General features: G+C 51.5%; 1 protein-coding gene across 8 annotated transcripts in view; it reads left to right on the top strand.

The window, feature by feature from the left end:
• Nucleotides 1-16,089: 16,089 nt before the first annotated feature.
• The window catches only part of FLT4 (fms related receptor tyrosine kinase 4), a 36,352-nt gene continuing 30,304 nt past the window's right edge, over nucleotides 16,090-22,137 (top strand). For all 8 annotated transcript variants that reach the window (XM_036450183.2, XM_045585766.1, XM_036450181.2 and 5 more), the window contains exon 1: nucleotides 16,090-16,217. In XM_036450183.2, coding sequence (XP_036306076.1) covers nucleotides 16,139-16,217 — 79 coding nt within the window. In that variant the 5' untranslated portion in view covers nucleotides 16,090-16,138. The remainder of the gene's footprint in view (nucleotides 16,218-22,137) is intronic.

The raw sequence follows: 22,137 nt of genomic DNA, 5'->3' as shown, positions 1-22,137 counted from the left end.
GTACTCAGCCACAATCCCCACTATTTTTTGTTTTTTTTGTTTTTTTTTTTAATATAATATATATTTTATTGATTTTTTACAGAGAGGAAGAGAGAGGGATAGAGAGTTAGAAACATTGATGAGAGAGAATCATCGATCGGCTGCCTCTTGCACACCCCGCACCGGGGATGTGCCCACAATGAAGGTACATGCCCTTGCCCGGAATCGAACCCGGGACCGTTCAGTCCGCAGGCCGACGCTCTATCCACTGAGCCAAACCGGTCCCGGCCCCACTGGTTTTTACAGCCTGAAGTAAGGAGGACTTCTCTTCCCAGCTCTGGAGTCCTGGGTTGGGGACCCCTTGCTCCTAATGGGGGCCTCTGCAGCAGAGATATCTCTCCAGATAAAAAAAAGGCACACGTTGGTGTCAGACCAGCCCATTCCATGCCTCCGCCCCTCCTGCCAATCTCCATGTGTACTTCTTTACTTCTCTGGTGGCTTCAGTGGGGACTTCCATTCAGCCAGCTTTGAGGTGGTTCTGAAAGGTGGTTGTTCTGCACGTTAGTTGTGATTTTGATGTGATTGTGGGAGGCAGTGAGCACCAGTGTTTTTCTATGCTGTCATTTTGGTTCTCCCTTTTTCTTTCCTAAAATAGGCCCATAAGCTACACATTCCCCTCTGAGTTTGGGCATGTTGTATTTTCATTTTAATTCATCTCAAAGTATTTTCTGATTTCCTTTTTTATTTCTTTTTTGACCCCTTGGATATTTAGGAACATGCTGTTTAATTTCTACACATTTGTGAATTTCCCAAGTTTCTTTCTGTAATTGATTTTTAATTTCTTTTTATTGTTGTCAGAGAAAGTACTTTATATAACTTCAATCCCTTTCAATTTATAAAGATTTTATTTGTTTTATGTCCTAGCATATGATCTCTTCTAGATAATCTTACATGTGCACTTGAGAAATATGTATGTTTTTGCTGTTGTTGGGTGGAGTATTATTCTATAGGTTCTATGGATCTGGTTGGTTTATAGTGTTGTTCAGTTTTTCTATTTCCTTGTTAATCTTGTGCCTAATGATTTCATCTGTTGTGGAAAGTAGAATATTAAAGTCTCCAACTTTGTAGTTAATGGTCTATTTCTCCCTTTATTGCTGTATGTTTTTGAGTTATGTATTCAAATGCTTTGTTACTAGGTATACATATGTCTATAATTGTTATAGCTTCCTAAATTAGTCCTTTTATCTTATAAAATGTTCCACTTTATCTCTGGTAACATCATTTTTTAAAATATATATTTTTAAATTTATTTTAGAGAGGAAGGGAAAGGGAGAGAGAGATGAAAACCAATGATCGCAGGCTCAGACATTTGGTGTATGTACTTGGCTGAGGAGCCAATGGGGTGAAGCTGCCAGCTGTGGGATTGTGACCGATGGCCTCTTAAGTCAGGATCCCGCCCAGGCAGAACGATCCGGCAGCATTGCGGGCAGAGCCTTGGTTGGCCTCCGACAGCGGGTCCCCCGCCGCCGCTGTCCCTGCCGGTTGGTGGGCAGGGTCCGAATGCAGAGCGCTTTGTCCTGGGAAATGGGGTGCGGCTGGAAAGGGGCCACCTCCTCACCCTTCACCCAACAGTTGTTAGCGGGAACCTGATGCTAAACCATTTATAGACCACCTGCTTCTGGGCGGGGTTTCCCATGCAGCAAGGCAGCTTCCTCGCTGCGGATCTATTGAAAGTCAGCCCTCGACACAAGGGTTTGCAGAAAGAAAGAGAGAGAGAGAGAGAGAGAGAGAAGAGAGAGAGAGAGAGAGAGAGAGAGAGAGAGAGAGAGAGAGAGAGAGAAGAAAAGAGAGAGAGAGAGACGAGAGAGAGACAGAAGCGACCAGAGAGACGACAGAGGGAGACAGACAGAGAGAAAAGAGAGATGAAGAGAGACAGATAGGGGAAAGGAAGTAGAGTAAGGAAGGAAGGAAGGAAATGAAGGAATGAAGAAGGAAGGAGAATAAAGAAAGAAGGCGTAAGGAAGGAAGGAAGGGGAAGGAATGACAGGAAGAAAGAAAAAGAAAGCAGGAAAGGAAAGAACAGAAAGAAAAGAACTAGAAAGAAAGAGAAGAAAAGAAGAAAGAAAGAGAGAGAAAGAGACAGAAAGAACAGAAAGAGAGAAAGGAAGAAAGAAGGAGAAAGGAGAAGGAAGAAAGAAAGAAGAAGAAAGGAAAGAAAGAAAAGAAAGGAAAAGAAAAAGAAAGAATAGAGAACAAAGAAATAAGAAAGGAAAAGAAAGAAAAGAAATAAAGAAAAGAAAGAAAGAAGAATTAAGAAAGAAAGAAAGAAAGCGAAAGAAATAAAGAATAGAAAGAAAAGAAAAAGAAAGGAGAAAGGAAATAAAGAAGGAGTGAAGGAGGAGGGAGGAGGGAGGGAGGGGAGGGAGGGAGGGGAGGGAGGGAGGGGAGAGAGAGAGAGAGAGAGAGAGAGAGAGAGAGAGAGAGAGAGAGCTCCGAAGCCAGTTTGGCTCAGTGGTAGAGCGTAGGTCTGCGGACTGAAAGGTCCTAGGTTCGATTCCGGTCAATGGCATGTACATTGGTTGCGGGCACATCCCCAGTAGGGGGTGTGCAAGAGGCAGCTGGTCGATGTTTCTCATCGATGTTTCTATCTCTCTATCTCTCTCCCTTCCTCTCTGTAAAAAAATCAATAATATATATTTATTGTCTTATATATATATTTAATGTCTTCTGTGGAAAACATATAGCTAGGTCTTGTTTTTATAAAATTTTACAATGTCTACCTTTTTATTACATTATTTAATCCATTCAAAATTGGTGATAATATTTATATAGATGGATTTATGTCTGCTGTCTTATATTTTCCTTTTCTATATGTCATATCTTTTTGTTCTTCTGTGGTTCCTTTATTTTCTTTTGCAATTGGTGGATATTTTCTTTTGTAACAATTTAATTTCTTTAATTATTTTTGAACTTTTTTTGTTATTTCCTTAATGACTCTTCTTGAGCTTAACCAATTAGAAACAACTCATATATACTAACTTAATTCCAGTAAATATAGAAACTTTACTACTGTATAGCTCTATTTCATTTTCTTCTTTTTATGGTATTATTTTATACATATACATTTTTATACATATTTTATACATATTGTATGTTATAACTTACATAATTCTTTGTCTTTTCAGGAAGCCCAGGGAAGAAAGAAGGACGAGTATATAATTATAACTTCTGTCAAATTAGCCTTCTTATTTACCATTTCTGGTTCACTTTATTGGTTCCTGTGGCTTCAAGTTACCATCTGGAGTCATTTCCTTCACCCACTCTCTTCTTTTGTGCTATTATTATATTGTGTTTCTATGGTAAAGGCCCAACTACACAATTACATATATACATATTGCTTTATACCATTGTATTTTGTATCCATTGGAAGTAGAGAGGAAAAGCAGTATGCATTTTTACTGTCTTTTATAGTTGCCTTTACTGGTGTTCTTTGTTTTTTTCATGTAGAATTGAGTGACTGTCTAGGATCACTTCCTTCCAGCTTGAAGAACTTCCTTTAGTATGTTTTGTAAGATGGATTTCTAATAACAAATTATCTCAGTTTTGTGGAAGTCTGTTGTGCCTTCGATTTTAAAACAAAGTTTTATTAGATACTAGAGGACCAGTGCATGAATTTGTGCATGGGTGGGGCCCCTTGGCCTGGCTGGTGATCCAGACCGATGGGGGCCATTGGCTGGGGGAGGAGCTTCAGGAGAGCGGCTGCTGCGGGGAGGGGCTGTGGAAGGTTCTGATTGGGGCCGTTGGGGCTGACCAGCCGGGGTCGGGGGAAACTGCGGGAGGTTGGCCATGGCGGGGAGGGAACCATGGGAGGTTGGCTAGCCAGCCCTATCAGGGCTGATCAGGCCGGCCGGGGAGAGGGACTGTGGGAGGTTGGCTAGCTGCCGGAGGTTGCCTGTGGGAATGCACTGACCAAAGTGGTATATTATTACTTAAGGGTGGGCTATTATGAGTTAAAGATGTATACCATAAATGATAAAGCAGTCTCTAAAGTCAGAAAACAAAGAGATTTAGCTAACAAGCCAACAAAGGAGATAAAATGAATCCAATAAGAATACTAAAACACACACACACAGCACAACAAAACACACACACACACACACACACACACACACACACAAAAAAAAAAAAAAAAAAAAAAAAACAGAGGGAGAGAAAAAGGGGAACAAAGGACAAGTGGGATGCCCGGCCCATGTGGCTCAGTGGTTGAGCATCAACCCAGGAACCAGGAGGTCATGTTAAGATTCCTGGTCAGGGCAAATGCCCGGTTGTGGGCTCCATCCCCAGGAGGGGTGTGCAAGAGGCAGCTGAGCAATGATGCTCTCTCATCATTGATGTTTCTCTCTCCCTCTCTGAAATCATAATAATATATTAAAAAAAAAAAAGAAGAACAGGTGGGATGTATAGGAATTTAATGAACAAACTGAGCTAACAAGCAAAACAGAGACAGCCTCACTGAGCAAAAATGAAGTGAAGAGAAGAGAGAACCGTGGACGGAGACAGCAGCGTGGTGCTTGCTGGGGAGAGGGACAGTGGAGGAGGAAGAGGCATAGGGAGAATAGTGGTGATAAAAATAAATAAATATATTTTAAAAGTTGACAAATTTAAAACTGACAATGTCAATAATCACTTTGAGTGTAAGTGAATTAACCACCTAATTAAAAGGTAGAAATTTTCATGTTGAGTAAAAAAGCAAGACCCAACCAAATGCACACTTAAACACACTTAAAATATAAAAACATATGAAGTATGGTAGTAACCATACTTGGGTAAAAATTGCTGTTTAATATTTTAACCTTGCTGTTTTGGGTTCTGTACTTATTTGTTTGCTAAAATAATAGAAAGTTATTTTGATTTTCTGAACTTATGTATGCTAGCCAAACACCCCATTGATGATGGTTTGAATGTTCCATTGATTGTGATCTCACCAGTCATTGAAGCACATTCCTGAGACCCGAGACAGTTTAATTATCCTAAATTGCATCAGTAGATACAGATAGTGCATTCCTGTTGACTCAGTGGTCCCAGAATCTGGACAGCACAATTATTCTAAATTGTCCAGGTAGTCCGTCCCAGATAACATGTTTCTGTTGATTCAGTGATTTGTAGATACTTTAGATCAGTGTTTTTCAACCTTTTTTGGGCAAAGGCACACTTGTTTCATGAAAAAAATCACGAGGCACACCACCATTAGAAAATGTTAAAAAATTTAACTCTGTGCCTATATTGACTATATATAAAGTAATTCTCTTGAATAGGAATCAAATAAACACAAAGAAAGTATTTTATAATTACTTTATTATGAAATATTAAGTAAACAAAATAGTGAAAAATTATAAAATTCTTGTCTTGTCTGCACCTACAGCACACCAGGCAACATCTCGTGGCACACTAGTGTGCCGCGGAACAGCGGTTGAAAAACGCTGCTTTAGATAATTAACTTGCTCAGTTTCACTTCTGTAAAATCGTGAAACAGGTTCCTCATTCCAGACCCAGAGATGTAATCGATACTTTTGTGATATTCTGACAATATAAGCCAGACGTGGCAAGCTGTTCGGGGCTACGAGATTTGGAGCTTTAGCCCCTCGTATGCCACTGGCCATTAATAAATGACTCCATAATTTGACTTTTTTTGAGGTGTCCTTTGTGAGATGGGGGTTACACCACAACACATAAATAGGTTAAAAGTAAAAAGCTGCAAAAATGTTTTACATAATGCTAACACTACTCTATATTAATATTGGACAAAGTACAATCACAACTGAAAAAGTTCATAAATTGGACTTCATTAAAATTAAAAATTTGCTGTTCAGCCTTAACCTATTTGGTTCAATGGATAGAGCGTCGGCTTGCAGACTGAAGGGTCCCAAGTTCAATTCTGGTCAAGGGCATGTACCTTGGTTGCAGGCACATCCAGTAGGGGGTGTGCAAGAGGCAGCTGATTGATGTTTCTCTCTCATTGATGTTTCTAACTCTATCCCTCTCCCTTCTTCTCTGTAAAAAATCAATGAAAAAAATTTGCTGTTCAAAAGACAGTGTGAAGAGAATGAAAAGACAACTCACAGCCTAGGAGAAAATATTTGCAAATGTTTCTGATAAAATACATGTACCTAGCCCTAGCTGGTTTGATTCAGTGGTCAGAGCAACAAGCCAGGGACTGAAGGGTTTCAGGTTTGATTCTGGTCAAAAAACGTACCTTGATTGCAGGCTCGATCCCCAGCCCTCACTGGGCTTGTGCAGGAAGCAACCAATCCATGAGTCTCTCTGTCTTTCCCTGTCCCTCCCACTCTTTTTAAAAGTCATTGGAACAAATAGTGAGGATTAACAACAAAAAACAATTTGTAAAAAAAAGAATGATTCTGGCCTGGCCAGAGTAGTTCAGTGGTTGAACCAGGAGGTCATGGTTTGATTCCTGGTCAGGACACAGGCCCGGGTTGCAGCTTGATCCCCAGCGTGGGGCACGCAGGAGGCAGCTGATCAATGATTCTCTCTCATTACTGATATTTCTATCTCTCTTTTCCTCCCTCTCCCTTCCTCTCTGAAATCAATAAAAATATTTTTAAAGTAAATAAATAAATAAAATAACATTAAAAAAAGATTATCTAAAATATATAAAGAATCCTAAAAACTCAGAATTAAGAAAACAAACTACCTCATTAAAAAATCAATTGTATTTTTATATACAAAGAGCAACAGAGAAAAAGAGAGCCAAGATGGCGGCCTAGGTCAGCATCTAAGCTGTCGCCTCGCACAACAATTTCAGCTTAACAATAACCCACAACCTTCGGACCAATTCACACAACAATCTCAAAAACAACAATTAAAATCAGACGGACTTCATCCAAAACACAGGAAAGCTGGCGGAGTGGGAAATCTGCAACTAGAAAGAAGGAGAGAGGCTCACGGATCGGATTGGGAGCCGCAAAGCGCTGAGGTAGGGAGACGCTTGCGCGCAGAGAGGAAGGGCGGCCGAGTGCCTGGCTGGCGGGAGGGAAAAGGAAGTCCCCAATTACACTGAACCCTTTCAGATTGCACTGAACCCCAACCCTGGACGAAACCGTGGACCCAGGCTCATACAGGTGGAGTCCGGACTGTAGAGAAAGGCACCTGGAGACTCAGAGACTGGGAGACTGGGGGAGCCGGGAGCCACAGCAGGCTGGGTCTACAGAGTGCGAGTGAGTCTGCACAGAGGTCTGACTGAGGAGGTTGCCACGGCCTCTCCATAGTGGAAGGAGTCAGAAGCTTCAGACTACAGAGACCCAAACCAATTCCAGGCGAGCCCCTGGGACAACCATGCTCTTGCAGGGGAATCTGGACAGTCAGGCGGAAACTCAGGGGAGCCACAGAAGGCAGAGGTCAGACGGAAACTCAGGAGAGTGCACAAGGGCAGGGCTGGTGGGAAGCCAAGACTGTCAGCTCAGCCCTGAGACTCTGCCCCATCCAAGCTGAGCACAGAGGCTTCTGCAATTTTGCAAGTCTGATCCTATAAGACTGTCTCCAATACAGAAGGTATCCCAGAATAGACACAGCTGATACCACATCCAATTGGCCTGGAGGTCAATTCCTCCCAGGGATACCAACAACAATAAAGACTTAGCTACAACAGGGCTGTACACATAGTCCACATAGGGGAGCACCAAGAGTGTCCACCTCAGGTAACTGGGAGGCTGACCCACTGGGACATTCAGGACACCAAACACACAAAGCCATCCTACCAACTCTGGGAAGCAGCAAAAATGCCAAGACAAGGAAATAGATCTCAAACAAAAGAAATGGAAGAGAATAAAAGACTGGATATAGAGTTCAAAACCACGGTTTTTCAAGAATTTCCTAGAAAAGGCCAGTAAATTTATTGAGACCCAACTAGAAATTAAACATAAACTGACTGAAATAAAAAAAAATATATATTATACAGAGATCCAACAGCAGACTGGAGGATCACTTGAAATCAAGTCAAAGATTTGGAATACAAAGAGCCAAAGGACACTCCTCTGGAGAAGCAAGAAGAAAAGAGAATCTAGCCAAAACCAGTTTGGCTCAGTGGATAGAGCGTTGGCCTGCGGACTGAAAGGTCCCAGGTTTGATTCTGGTCAAGGGCATGTACCTTGGTTGCGGGCACATCCCTAGTAGGGGGTGGGCAAGAGGCAGCTGGTTGGTGTTTCTCTTTCATCAATGTTTCCAACTCTCTATCCCTCTCTCTTCCTCTCTGTAAAAAATCAATAAAATATTTTTTTTTTTAAAGAAAGAAAAAAAAAAGAAAGAAAAAGAAAAGAGAATCCAGAAAGTTGAAGATAGTGTAAGGAGCCTCTGGGATAACTTCAAGAGTATCAACATCAGAATTATGGGAGTGCCAGAAGAAGAGAGAGAGCAAGATACTGAAAACATATTTGAAGAAATAGTGACCAAAAACTTCCCCACCTGTGAAAGAAATATACTTACAAGTCCAGGAAGTGTACAGAACCCCAAACAAGAGGAATCCAAAGAGGAACACACCAAGACACATCATAATTAAAATGCCAAGGGCAAAAGACAAAAAAGAGGATCTTACAAGCAGCAAGAGAAAAGCAGTTGGTTACCTATAAGGGAGCACCCGTACTGATTTCTCAACAGAAACTATGCAGGCCAGATGGGAGTGGCAAAAAATATTCAAAGTGATGAGTAGCGAGAACCTACAACCAAGATTACTGTATCCAGCAAAGTTATCATTCAGAATTAAAGGGCAGATAAAGAGCTTCACAGATAAGAAAAGTTAAAGGAGTTCATCATGACCAAACCAGTATTATATGAAATGCTGAAAGGTATTATTTAAGAAGAGGAAGAAGATCAACTGAATTAAAAATCTGAGGAACAGAATAAACTGGTGAATATAATAGAATCAGGGGCAAAGAAAGGGAGTGGATTGATAATTATCAGGGGGAAAGGGGAATGGGGGTGCAGACAAAGACTGGACTAAAATTGTACTCCTATGGATGAGGACAATGGCGGGAGGGGGGGGGGAAGGTAAGGGCAGAGGGTGGGGAGAAAACCCAGTGGAAGGCAGCTATGAGGGGAAAAAGAAAAAAACAATTGTAATAATCTGAGCAATAAAGATTTATTAAAAAAAAAAAAAAAGAACAACAGAAAAAGTGTCAGCACACAATTAATTTTATAATAGCATAAGAATATTAAACATCTAGGAATTAATCTAACAAAAAATGTCTAAGAACTCTACACAAAAAACAATAAAACATTATATTAATAGAAGGAGATTATAAGAATACCTAAAAATTGAGAGATATACCATGTTATGGAAGGAAAGTCAGTTTTCCTCAAATTGGTCACGTATTGCTTACAACCCCAATGAAATCTCAGCATAAAGATGGCTGCTCGGGTAGACACCTAACCACAGCAGCACACAACAATTTCAATGGAATACAACTAAAATGTAGAGTGGACATTGCCCAGAGCTACAGGTAGTCGACTGACTGAAAATTCTACAACAAGAAGGAAAGAGAAAACCAGAAGGAAAATCAGAGGAGCTGAAAAAAAGCCTAAGGTACGGAGACATGCTGCGCGCTTGCACGCATGCATGCACGGAGAGGTCGCAGCCGGAGAGGAGGAGAGGGCTGGGTGCTGCCTGGCGTTCCCTAGCAGGAAGGAAATAAGACCCCCAGCCTGGGCTGAACCCCTGAACCGGCAGCGCTGAGTCCCAGTTATGGGCCAGACCCTGGGGACCCAGGCTCCGGCAGGGGGAGACAGGGCTGTGAGGCGGAATCCCAGGGAAGCGGCGAAAAGCAGGGCCCCCTGGAGCTGCGCACACATTGCTCGCAGAGGACTGAATGTTGACTCTGATGCTGTATTGCCCTAGTGGGAAGAAACAAAGCCTCTGGTGGTGCTGAGCCCCACTCCCAACCGTCCTGAACTCCAGTTCTGGGCCAATCCCTGGGGACCCAAGCTCAAGCAGAGGGAGACGGGGCTGTGAGGTGGAGTCCTGGGAGAGCGGCGAAAAGTGGAGTCCCCGGAGTCGCGCACATTGAGCGCAGAGGACAGTCTGTTGACTCTGATGCTAGACTCCCCTAGCGGGAAGGAGAAAAAAAGCTCCAGACTGGAGGAACGCGACGAGGAGCAGGAGCCCCTGCCGGACACCGGCCAGCCAGGCGCCAACAAGGAACCAGGCGACGGGGCCCCCAGGGGAGGTGCTCCCCTCTCCTGAACCTTCGACCGCTGAGCGCGGGCAACGGAGCCGAGGCCGGGGGCTGCTTCCTGGGCGGCGCCAACCCCAGCAACAGGCTGAAGCAGTGCAGGAGCCCGCGAAGAACAAAGGGGTGCCACAGGCCAACCTGCTGAGCTCCCAGGACAAGGGGGAAGAAATCGAAGAAGTTCTCAATGTGAAGAAATCAAGGGAGCGCAGAAGATAGTAAAATTACTTAAGAAAGAATACAAAGAATATCTTGAAAAATCAAAGACTAAGTCAGAACTCAACTCAGCAGCCAACATTGCAACATAAATGCGTTTTTAAATTTAAAAAAAAATGACAGAATGTTGGAACAGCGGCGGCCAGGCCTAGAGTGGCCAGGCACAAGGCAGTGGCAGCCGGGCCTGGACCAGCAGCAGCCAGAACCAGAGCAACAACAGCCAGGCCTGGAGCAGCCAGACCTGGGACAGTGACAGCCAGGCCTGAGGCGGGGGCGACCAAGCCCAGGGTGGCCAGTCCAGGAACACCCAGACCCAGAGTGGACGGGCCCAGAGAAGCCTGGCCCAGAGCAGCCGGGTTGGGAACAGCCAGGCCCAGAACAGCAGTAACCAAGCCCGGAGCATCCAGGCAGGGAGCTTCCAGACTCGGAGCGGCCGGGCCCGGAGCAGCCGGGCCCAGAGCAGCCAGATCGGATGCAGCCAGGCCTGGAGCAGCAGCTGCCAGGCTGGGAGCGGCCAGTCCCGGAGCAGCCGGGTCGGGTGCGGCCAGGCCTGGAGCAGCAGCAGCCAAGCCCAGAGCAACCAGGTCAGGAGTGGCAGTGGCCAGACCCGGAGCAGCTGGTTGTGGAACGGACCAGAGCAACAGAGGCCAGGCCCAGAGCAGCCAGGCCCGGAACAGCTCACTCCTCGCCTGCCCCTGCCCCAAGGCTGCCTCTCAGACATGGCTGGAAACTTTTGCGGGAACTTGAGGGTCTGCTGAATCAAGTGATGAAGGCTTAGATCTGGATGTGTTGAGTTAGTATAGGGCTGGGGTGTTGATCTGTGAGTGCCTTGTGCGGGGCCTGGATGAGGTTAGTTGACCTATTTGGAAATGTCTTTTGTGTGAAGTGTATCTTTGGGCATGTGGAGGTATTATTGATATGAGAAAATGCTAAGTAATTGATTTACTATCTGAAAAGGGATTTACTATCGGGGAAAGGGAGGGAGGAAGAAACTGAACATAAACTGTGCACCTATGGATGAGGACAATGGGGGAGGGGAAGGGGCCGGAGGGTGGGGTGGGAACCTGGTGGAGGGGGGAAGAAATGAGGAACCTTTGTAATAATATGAACAATAAAGATTGATTTTAAAAAAAGAAAAGAAAAGAAAAGAAAATTCAGAGAAACAACAACAAAAAAAAGAAAGACAGAAAGAAAGAAAGAAAGAAAGAAAGAAAGAAAGAAAGAAATCTCAGCATATCACGAGTTTAAAATCTAAATGGAAATGTTAGCTGTCAAGAATTGTAGTCACTTCTGAAAAGTCTGAGAGACTTGCATTTTAAGACAAGAAGATTTTTATAAAGCTAAAGCAATTAAGACATATACCAAAACAAAAATGGACAATTAGCCCTATGGACAACTAAACAGAGCCCAGAAAATGACCCAAGCAATGTAGCTGTATGGCCAGAATTTATGACCAACGTGGAACTAGACGCAGTGTTTCCCAAAGTGTGGTACGCGTACCCCCAGGGGTACGGGAAGAGTTTGGTGGGGATATGCACTGCACCGTGCTTAGCTGCGCCTAATTCTACGTTCTCATGAGTACTAGGGGTACTCAGCGTTACGAAATTATAGAAGGGGCACACATGTCAAAAGTTTGGGAAACACTGAACTAGAGAATAGTGTGAAAAGGTCTTTTCATAAAATGTCATGGGACAATCAGATATCATTATAGGAAAACACACAAACACTCACACACACAACTACTCTGCTTCTTCACAGGACACAGAGAGCAATTACAGATGCCTGAGAATCTAAATGGAAGAGACAAAACAACTAAAATTTGTAAATGATAAAAATAATACCTTCATGACATGGAGATCAAGATTTCATTGAAAGGACACAAAGGGCACCACCCACAGGAAAAATAGCTCACGAGGGTTCTGTCCACCGCCTTCCCCCAAAAGTTACTACTAAGAGAATGAAAAGTAAGAGTCTGATGGGAGAGGGGGTTGGTAGCACACCATGGTCACGTGTGCCTTCCAAAGAAGGCCTCAACAATCCTCCCATTTCACACTCTTTTCTGCATGGACCTTCCCTCTCCTGCTCCAAGGACGGGAGAGTGTGTCCCCAGGCCGGCTGTGACTGCTATGAAGTTGTGTTCTCCGCCAGGCTTCCTGGAAGCCAGCTCAGTACCCTGAGACGGGCAGGCTGGAGAGGCCAGGGTGGCCACTGACAGCCCCAGCCAAGCTCCAGATAAGTCAGCATCAACTGGTGGCCACGCCACCCAGCCAAGCCCTCCGAGGGCTGGCAAAGAGGCCCCAAGAGAGAATTACCCAGCAAACTCTTCTCAAATCCCTGACTCACAGCTATAGGCAAAATCAGAAAACATTGCTGTTCTACACCACCACGTTTTGGAGTAATTCGTTACACAGCAGTAATAATCAGAACTGGCAAGGACTCATATGCAGAATATAAAACAAATTCCTACAGACCAATAAGAAAAAGACAATGGCTGGTAGGAAGGAGCAAAAGATTTGAAATCGAAATGGTCAGTTATAAACAAGTGCTCAATCTCAGCAGTAATTAAGGAAAAACTATTGGAAACCATATGCCATGGATACCACTAGAATGGCTAAATTTTAAAAATCAAAACGGACGGTGCCATGTCAGTACGATGGAGGGAGAGCACAGGGAACTAGTGACTGCCATGGGATGCAGAGTGGTACAATGAATGAAAACCGGTGTCACTGTCTACGGAGTGGAAGATCACATTCTGTGATCTAGCAATGTCACTCCTAGACACGTACCCGGAGCACAGGACACAGTACACAAAGGGACTCCACAGAAGTGCGCGCGCCCTGCCCGGTGCCGTCCGTGGTTAGAGCGTAAGCGTGTGCACCAAAGGGATCATTTCCTGGTCCAGGGCACACACCTGAGTGGTGCAGGAGGCAACCAATTGTGTCTTTCTCACATCGATGTTTCTCTCTCTCTCCCCTCCCTGCTTCCACTCTGAACAGCAATGGAAAAAATAGCTTCAGGTGAGAATTAATAAAAATAAAAAATAAAAATGAAGAAGAAGAAGAAGAAGAAGAAGAAGAAGAAGAAGAAGAAGAAGAAGAAGGAGAAGAAGAAGAAGAAGTGTTCATACAGTAAAGTTGAAAACCGGTAACAGCCCAAACTTCCCTTACAGTTCATACATGGACAAATAAATTGTTTTCACGCAGTGGAAAACCGTATCAATGAGCAAAGCACAGCAATACACGTGATTTTCAGAAAAGATGCTGAGCAAAAGAATATATATGAAATGAACTCATTTAAATAAGATTTAAAAACAAACAAAACACGTACTTGGGTAGTAAAATGACAAAGAAAGGCAGGGGGTGGTAAGCCAGGGTGTGGGGACTGGGGAGGGTTTGTGGGGGAAAGGGGCTTCTGCCGTCCTGATGCCATTCTGTACCCCTGATCTGGGGTGGGTGCATGGGTGTGTGCTTTGAATTGTACATTTATAATACATTGGTATGGACTTTCCATGTGTGTCACATCTCACAAGAATATGTCTTAATTTGAAAACTAAAAAATATTGGAAGAAAATAAATATATGAGTGAAAAAAATCTAACTTCATTTACTATTTGATTGCCTAGTTTCCTCCACTTTGTTTATTAAATCAGCAAAACTATCCCCATTGATTTGCAATTCCAACTTCATAAAATATTCACTTCTTTTTAAAAATATATTTTTATTGGCTCAGAGATGAAGGAAGAGGGAAAGAGAGAGAGAAACATAAGTGATCATCTGCTGCCTCTTGCATGCCCCACACTGGGATTGAGCCTGAAGCTGGACAGGAGCCTGGTGAGCTCTCCACCCTCCTGTGGGCGCAGCTGGTCGTGATTCCAATCGTGGCCTCCTGGTTCATGGGTCCACACTCAGCCACTGAACCTATGCCTCGGGCAGGGCATGTTACACTTGTCAACAGCCTGTTCTTGGTTTTTGGCTAGGATGAACGGATCGGGGGAGGGGTGGGGAAAGGGTGAATGAAGAGAATAAAAGCAGAGGGAGATAGGCATCGCAATGGGACCTGTATTTATTTACGAGAGGCCCAGTGCACGAAATTTGTGCACAGGTCTGGCCGGTGATTAGGGCCAATCTGTGGGGCGATCTGGGAGGCCCCCACTGACACCCACGTTGGCTGGCCTGGCCCCACCCGCTCACTGGCCCCACCACCCCAAAGCTGGTAGCCTCCCTCTGTGGGGCAATTGGTGGGGCAATGGAAGGGGGCGCCCCTGCTGGCCCTACCTTGGCTGGCTTGGGGCCTGCAGGCTGGGCGCAGCTCCTGAATTGAGTGTTTGCCTCCTGGTGGTCAGTGTGCATCATAGCAACTGGTCATTCCACCGTTCAGTTGATTTGCATATTAGGCTTTTATTATATGCCAGAGGCCTGGTGCACTAAATTCGTGCACTTGAGGGGGAGGGTCCCTCAGCCAGGCTGGCACCCTCTTGCAGTCCAGGAGCCCTGGGGGAATGTTTGACTAATGGCTTAGCACTGCCACAAGGAGGGAGAGGCTCCCACCACTGCCACTGCACTCTCCAGCCATGAGCCTGGCTTTGAGCTGAGTGACATTTTCCCCTGTGGGAGCACACTGACCACCAAGGGGCAGCTCCTGTGCTGAGCGTCTGTCCCCTGGTGGTCAGTGCGCATCATAGCACCAGTCATTCTGCCATTCAGCCGATTTGCATATTAGCCTTTTATTATATAGGAGGATTTATTTATTGGTCAATCTTCACCAGGGAATATTTTTTTTGAAGCTATTTAAGAAGATGATATTTTTCTTTTCTTTCTTTTTATCAGAGGGTATTTTATATTGATTTCCAGAGAGAGTTGGAGAGAAGAAGAGAGGGGAGGAGGAAAAAGAGAGGGAGAAGGAGAGAAGGGAGAGAGACATCATGTGAGAGACACATGGATTGGTTGCCTCCTGCTCATGCCAGCACCCAGGTGGGAGTTGAGCCTGCAATGCAGGTACTATCCCTGACCGAGAATAAAACCCTTGAGCCGTCCTTGCGCAGGCCCATGTTCTAACTAGTGAGCAACACCAGCCAGGGCGAGGTTTATTTTTAAATAGGAAAAGTCTAGAAACAACTGGAAAGAGAAAGGAAGTCATTGGGAAGGTTGCCAAGTCAGAGAGTAAAGTGTCACCTGATAAAAGAATGAGCTCAGAGCAAAGCTATTCTGGGGAGACCCAGATTAGCGGGCTGCAGGGTGGAGGTGCGCCTCCCGGGATGCCCCCCGCGGCACACACAGCCGCCGTCGCAGCATGGAGGTGGCAAGGAGAAGTCTGAGGAATGTTCCCAAACACTGGACACATAGCTACCTTTAATTACAGTATTGCTTTTTTTCTTTCTTTCCTTAAATGTAGCATTTGCTGATGGGAGAAGGTTAAAGGGAAACACGCGCTGCCACTTTTCCTCCGGCCCTGGCTGCTGGGCTGCGTTCCCCAAGGCGCAAGCGCAGGTCCCGCGGGGCGCTCCGGCCTCCCGCCCCCGGATTCCCCGCTCCCCCCCTCCCCTCCGCCCCCCCCCCCCCCCCCGGGGCCCGGCCGGACCCCCTGCCGAGGGCGGGGCCGAGGTGCGGGGCGGCCCCAGGCGTGCCCGCCCCGCCCCGCCCCGCCCGCCCGCCGCCGGCCGGGCCGCCCGCCGCGCGCGCCGGCAGAGGCGGCGGTGGGACCGCAGCGGAGATGCCTCGCGGCGCCGCGCTGTGCCTGCGCCTGTGGCTCCGCCTGTGGCTCTGCCTCGGACTCCTGGACGGCGAGCGCGGTGAGCTCTGCGCGCCCGCGGCTGCCGCGAGGGGGGCCCGCGAGGGGGGCCCGACCGGGGCGAGTGGGGCCGCCCGACGGGGGCGGGCGGGGAGCGGGCGCCCGGAGCGGGGCCGGAGCCCGGAGGCGGACACGCGCGGCCCCGGGAGGGGAAGGGCGGCCAGGCGCCGGCTCCGCCGCTCCGCGCAGGGGAGGTGCGGTCCCCCCGCCCCGCCGTCCGCGGCTCGGCTCCCGGCCGGCCTGGCCGCGCCGCGCTGCCCCGTCCTTCGCTGCCCGCACCCCGCACCCCGATCCCCCGTCCTTCGCTGCCCGCTCCCCGCACCCCGATCCCCCGTCCTTCGCTGCCCGCACCCCGCACCCCGATCCCCGATCCCCGCTCCCCGGGGCCCGGCCGCTCCCGCGCGCCCACGCCCGGCCCACCGGTGCGCACTCCCCGGCGCCTCGGGTCCGCGCTGAGGTCGGGCCGCAGGGGGCGCCCCGGGCTGGTCCGCCTTCTCCGGAGGCCGGGGCGGCTGCGGGGCCGCTGGGCTGCGGGATCCGGCAGGTGAGCCCGGTCGCTGCGGCCGCGCCGTCGGGGACCGTGCGCCGCGCGCGCGGAGCCTGAGGCGGATCCTGAGGCGGAGCTGGTGAGCCGCGGGCCGGACGGAGAGGCCGAGGCCGCCCGGCTCGGGGGCGCGGGGATCTCCAAGGCCGGGCCGGGAGCTGGGCCCCGGCGGGCCCCGGAGGGGAGGTGGGCGATGGGAGCGGGGCGCGGGCTGCGCTGCGGTGGAGGAGAGGGAGGCGTTGGGATCAGAGGGGTCTCCGCCCCAGGCCCGGTGACCTGGTCCCCAGCGGCGGGGGCAGTGCTGGGAGGTCTGAAGGGAGCGGTGGGGCTCACCGTTTTTGGAAAACGGGGCGGGGGGGGGGGCAGTGAAGACTGGCCGTGTAGGCCCCGTCGCCTTTGCTAGGCAGCCTCGCCGGGAGTGAGAGGTTCCTCGGATGCGCGCTTAGGCAAGGACCCATGTGACTCCTCTCCGTCCCCAGGCAGCCAGGCCTTTGGGAGCAGAGCCTCAGGGCCGAGGGTGCGCCCCGGAGGCGGCGGAGGGCTTCTGTCTGGGCCTCACGCTGGACCAGTCTGAGCTGGCCCCGCCACGCCAGGCTCTCCTCACCCCTGCACCCAGCCCGGGCCAGGCTGTCTCAGGGACTGGGTGTTTGTTGAGTGGCTGAATGAGCGTAGGAGGGGAAGTGCATGGGTCCCTGCTGGACGGAGTGGGTGGGAGACACCGGCAGGCAGCTGGGGTGGTGAATGAGGCTGGGCTGGGAGCCAAAGGGGAGCAGAGGAGAGGCCGGGCTGGGAGCCCCTCCCGGAGGGGCCGAGAGGGAGCGGCATCCTGGGAGATGGGAGACTCGGGGCGAAAGCCCCAGGAGAGCTGGTGTCCTGGCGCTCGGCAGGGAGGAGGAAAGCGGTGAGGCCCCTCTGCACTGAGCACAGGCGGCTCGCACGGAAGCTGGGCAGCTGGCAGTGACGGAGGAGGCCATGGTAGCTGATGGGGCGGTGCCCAGGCTGGCTCGGGCTCCGGGCTTGGCTGGTGGGAAGCTGCCCACGGAGGGGAGAGGAGACCTTGCTGGCTTCTGAGCCTGCTCCTGCCCCAGCCACTGCTGTGGGGAGACCGGCCTGATGGGGGGCGGGGGCTGGAGCAGAAGCAGACACTGAGTTAGTGTCAGCCCAGCCAGAGTGGGCGGCCAGGCCGGCAGGTGAGAAGCTTAGGGACCCCAAAGCTGGCCTCTCCTGGTGCCAGACCCTGACCGCTCTGCCCCTGGCAGTCGCTGGGTGCCTGGCGCCTCTCCTCCTCTCCCAGGCGCAGGGCGGCGGCTGGCGATCCCGAGGGCTGTGCCTGGGCTGGCCTTCATGGCCTGGCGTCGGGGTCCGTTCCGGAACGTTCTCGGCAGGGTCCCTGTGGGGGCGGGGGGCAGCGGCGCGCCCGGGAGGCTTTGACTCCTGGGCTCAGTCTGGAGAGGCGGGCTGCACCTCGGGGCGGGGGCGGCAGCTCAGGGGCAGGAGGGAAGCAGGTGGCCCTGGGCAGCTGTCCTGGCCCCTGTGCGAGCTGCGTGGCACCGGGCGTCCTCGGCCTGCGCCAGGCCCATGTGCTCGGGACAGAGGGCGGGATGGGGCAGGGATGCGAGCTGGTGCAGGCAGGGTGTGGGCCTGGGCCCACGGGATTGGTGCCTGACACGCTGGCCCCGCTCAGTGCCCCGGGACATGGATGTGCATGCAGGTGCCGCTCACCAGCCTGGAGTCAGTGTGGCCGAAGGTCCTGCCCAGAGCACAGTGGTTGTGAGTGTCACCTGTGGCGCTCAGGGGGGCCTGAGTGTCAGACCAGCAGGAGCACAGCCGGGGCCTCAGACGCCTGGCACCGGGTCACAGGCGCTCGGTGACCCCGGCCGCCCAGCTGTGGCTGCACAGGAAGGCAGCGGCACTGCCAGCCCGGAGCTTTCTGGAAGGACGGGGGATTCCAGGCAGCACCATGGAAGCCCCAAAACCCAGAGATGGGAAAGCCCAGACGCTGTGTGGGGATATGCGGTGGTTAGATGAGGCTGGCGTCTGGGGTCGGAGGGAGACGGGACCGGCGGGGGGACGGGAGCCGGCAGCACAGGGGAAGGGCGGTTCTGACAGGGAGCCACCTGGCCAGGGCCCAGGAAGCCATCGCCAGAGGCACGGACCACAGCGAGGGTCTGTGTGCGAACCCAGGAGGCGCAGTGGCGGGCATGGTGGGCAGGGGCGAGGGCCAGTCTGGTGTAAGCAGCGGAGGGGGCCGTGGGAGGAGGACCGATGTGGGAAAGGGGAGGTGCCCCACTGGAGGCAGGTCCTCTGGTGGACATGCCATCAGGACTTCCCGGGGTACCCAGGGCGCGGCATGGCCAGGGGGAAGAGGAAAGTTGGGTGCGCTTGAGTACGGGGCTGAGGGCAATCGGGGGCCCAGGGAAGTCGTTTGGGTCCCGGCTTGCACCCGCCTGCCGTTGTCTGGGCATTTCCCTCCAAGCAGGTTCCTTTCCGCCCGGGCCTCACCCGTGCCCGCCGCCCTCTGGGGTGCCCCTTGGAGAGGGATAGGCAGGGAGAAGGTCTGGAAAACCCTGCCAGCGTGCCGGGGCTGGAGCCAGGGACTCCTGAGTTTCGATCCTTTCCAGACGCTGGCTTCCTCTGGGCTCTTGCTTTTCCGGTCAGGCCCGAGGCAGAGTCTGAGAGGAAGGTGCGGGGCCGCACGTTGGCTGTGGCGGAGGCTGGGCGGCCAGACAGCGGGCGCTCCGGCACAGGCCGGGCGGGCGTGGGGGCCCGCCAACGGGCGCAGGTCAGGTGGTGAGTGGGGGAGACCCGCCACGTGGCCAGCGAGGTCAGCAGGGGTTCATGGGAAAGGACTTGTCGGCCACAGGAGAGGACATCCTGCCTGCGTTTCCCTCTTCCTGTGGCAGGAGCCGGGGCCCGATTTAGCAGGGGCCACCTCTGAGCAGCTGGGCAGCCCGATAACCTGCCTGCCTGACCCCAGGCAGCCAGGGCAGCTGCCCGGCACAGCTGGCTGCACCCACAGCTGTGCTGAGCTGGGAGCCCAGCAGATGCCAGGTTCCCTCCTCCCTACCCCCCTCTGCTGGGGTACGCAGGCAGCCCCGCTCCCGCTCGGCCTCACCACCACTCGCTGCTTCCCAAGAATGCCTCCGCGCTGCCACAGAGCCAGGGCTCCGTGCCGGCAGCTCCCTGCACCAGGGCTGTGAGCTGGATCTTCAGTCAGGGCACATGCAAGAAGCAATCAATGAACGCACAAATAAGCAGTACAGCAACCCCCCCCCCCCCCCCAGGTAATTTAAACGTAAATTGAGAGCAGAGCCCTGAGCCTTCAGTCACCCAGCCAGCTCCTGGGGGTGTAGAGGTCCTCATGCTGGGTTCCCAGGGCGTCCCACCGAGCACGCCCCAGCCCAGCGCCCTCGCTCCCTGCCCTCCCCGCCTCCTGAGGCTTGGGGAGCCCGGCCCGCCGGGTGCTGCTTGGGGCGGAGGGGCCTGCGGAGGGGGCGCCCATCCCCACCGCGGTGCCTGAGAGCCCAGAGCCAGGCTTCAGGCAGCTGGGGGAGCTCTTATCCTCACCCACCGAAGCCGCCCCTCAGGGCGACCGGTCTTACCGAGGGAGGTGGTTTGTACTGAGCGGGGAGTGGGCCGGCGCACCTCACACTGGGACTGCCAGGCAGGACGCCCACCTCCACCCCAGCCACACACTGTGTGCTGTCCCCTTGTCCCCGAGGGCCTCCGTCCGGTCAAGGCAACCCCTGCTGGGATGGCGCCATGGAAAGGCCCTCTAGTCCTTGCATTACGGAAGTGAGTGCAGGGAGCCGGTCCTGATCTGGGGCCGGGCTGTGGGGATGTGCAGAGGGGTCCCTGGGAGGCACTCAGCTGGCGGGGCGGGGGCTGGAGGGAGGCAGCTGGCAGGTATCAATCTGGCTGGAGGGAGAAGCTCAGATTCTGCTCCAAACACTGGGGGAGCAGGGAACGCCTTAGGCAGGAGAGGGACTTGTGTTCTAGAAAGATCCTCTGACCATTTAGGCCTCAGGCTGTGGGGAGACACTGGTGTGTTGAGTCCAGGGAGGGACATGGAGCTCAAGAGGCGGGGCCGGGGAGGGACAGCCTGATGTCTGCAGTGGCGGGAAGGTGTCCCTTGCAAGGCGCCCAAGGGCTGAGTGCAGGGACTTTGCCAGGTGGCAGGGAGGAGAGGGGAAGCCTGTATCCCCAAACCCGTGTCCGATGCTGCTCTTGAGAGTGGCCGTGACTTGGCTGCCCTGGCTGTGGGGTGAACAGAGTCCGGGGTGCCTGGCGGGTGCCTGCCCCCAGGAGGGGGCCTCCCCGGAGGGGCGCAGTGTTCCCGGGTGTGGACGAAGGATGAGCCAGCCCATCGGCGTCAGGCCTTGACATTTCGTAAACTGCAGAAATGCAAGCATTGCAGACCCGAGTGGAGGAAATAGTAGCTTCCGTAACCCCGCGCCCAAAGGTAATCTCTGACTCAAGTTAGCTGTTTGTGTCTTAGTTCTCTGTCTGAGAAATGACGAGAATGGAAGGCACCGGGGAGGTGGGGGAGGGAAGCGGGATTAGATTAGAGAACCCTGTGCTTGGCAGGCCAGCCGCAGAAAGTGCTAGCACACGTTTGCTGTTATTGTCCTCACAGGATGTGTTGGGGGTAAGCAGAATTAGGGGTCAAAGTGTAGGAGCATTTTAAAATTACTGTGAGGCCTGTTTGCCCACATATTTGCCAATGCTGCATCCCTTTAACACGTGTTCACGGTGGGGGGGGCGATGTGGGGAGCGGGGTGCACAGCGTGGTGGGTGTGATCTGGTCAGCGCTGAGGGCTGTGGGGCAACCAGCAGAAGACCTATGAGGAGCAGGGCCTCCGGACTGGAGCTCGGCAGAGCTGCCGGGGAGAGTGGGGAGCTCAGGGTGGCCTCGAAGCCCCCGGTGGGCTATCTCTGGAAGGGGGGAGCACAGGGGGAGCTCAGAGTGAGAAGAACAGGGCCTTGGGCGGAAGGATCTGACCCAGAGCCTGAGGCTGGGCCTGTGACCTGGGCCCTCTCCACTGTGGCCCGGGTCCTGCCCTCCGGCCTTTGCACAGGTCCCTCTGACTCCTTGTCTTTTCCTACTCAGTCTGCGAAGCCCATTTAAGCCCAGTGAACACTCCTCCCACCAGCCAGGTGTTCCATGGTCTCCTCCCAGGTAGTGACCATGGCACAGGGTCGAGCGCGATGCAAAGGCAGCAACAAGGAAGGGCTCAGAGTGCATGCGCAGGGACTGATATTACAGTGGTTCTTCATGAGTGTTGTTATTTGTGGTCTGTGGTTCCCAATAATTCGACGAACCATTCACATTTCACAAGTGAGAAAACGGGGGCGTGGAGGAATTGACTTGTCCACG

The sequence above is a fragment of the Pipistrellus kuhlii genome, unplaced genomic scaffold, assembly GCF_014108245.1.
Source record: "Pipistrellus kuhlii isolate mPipKuh1 unplaced genomic scaffold, mPipKuh1.p scaffold_m20_p_21, whole genome shotgun sequence".
In the NCBI taxonomy this organism is placed as follows: domain Eukaryota; kingdom Metazoa; phylum Chordata; class Mammalia; order Chiroptera; family Vespertilionidae; genus Pipistrellus; species Pipistrellus kuhlii.
This window is presented reverse-complemented; position numbering and strand designations above follow the sequence as displayed.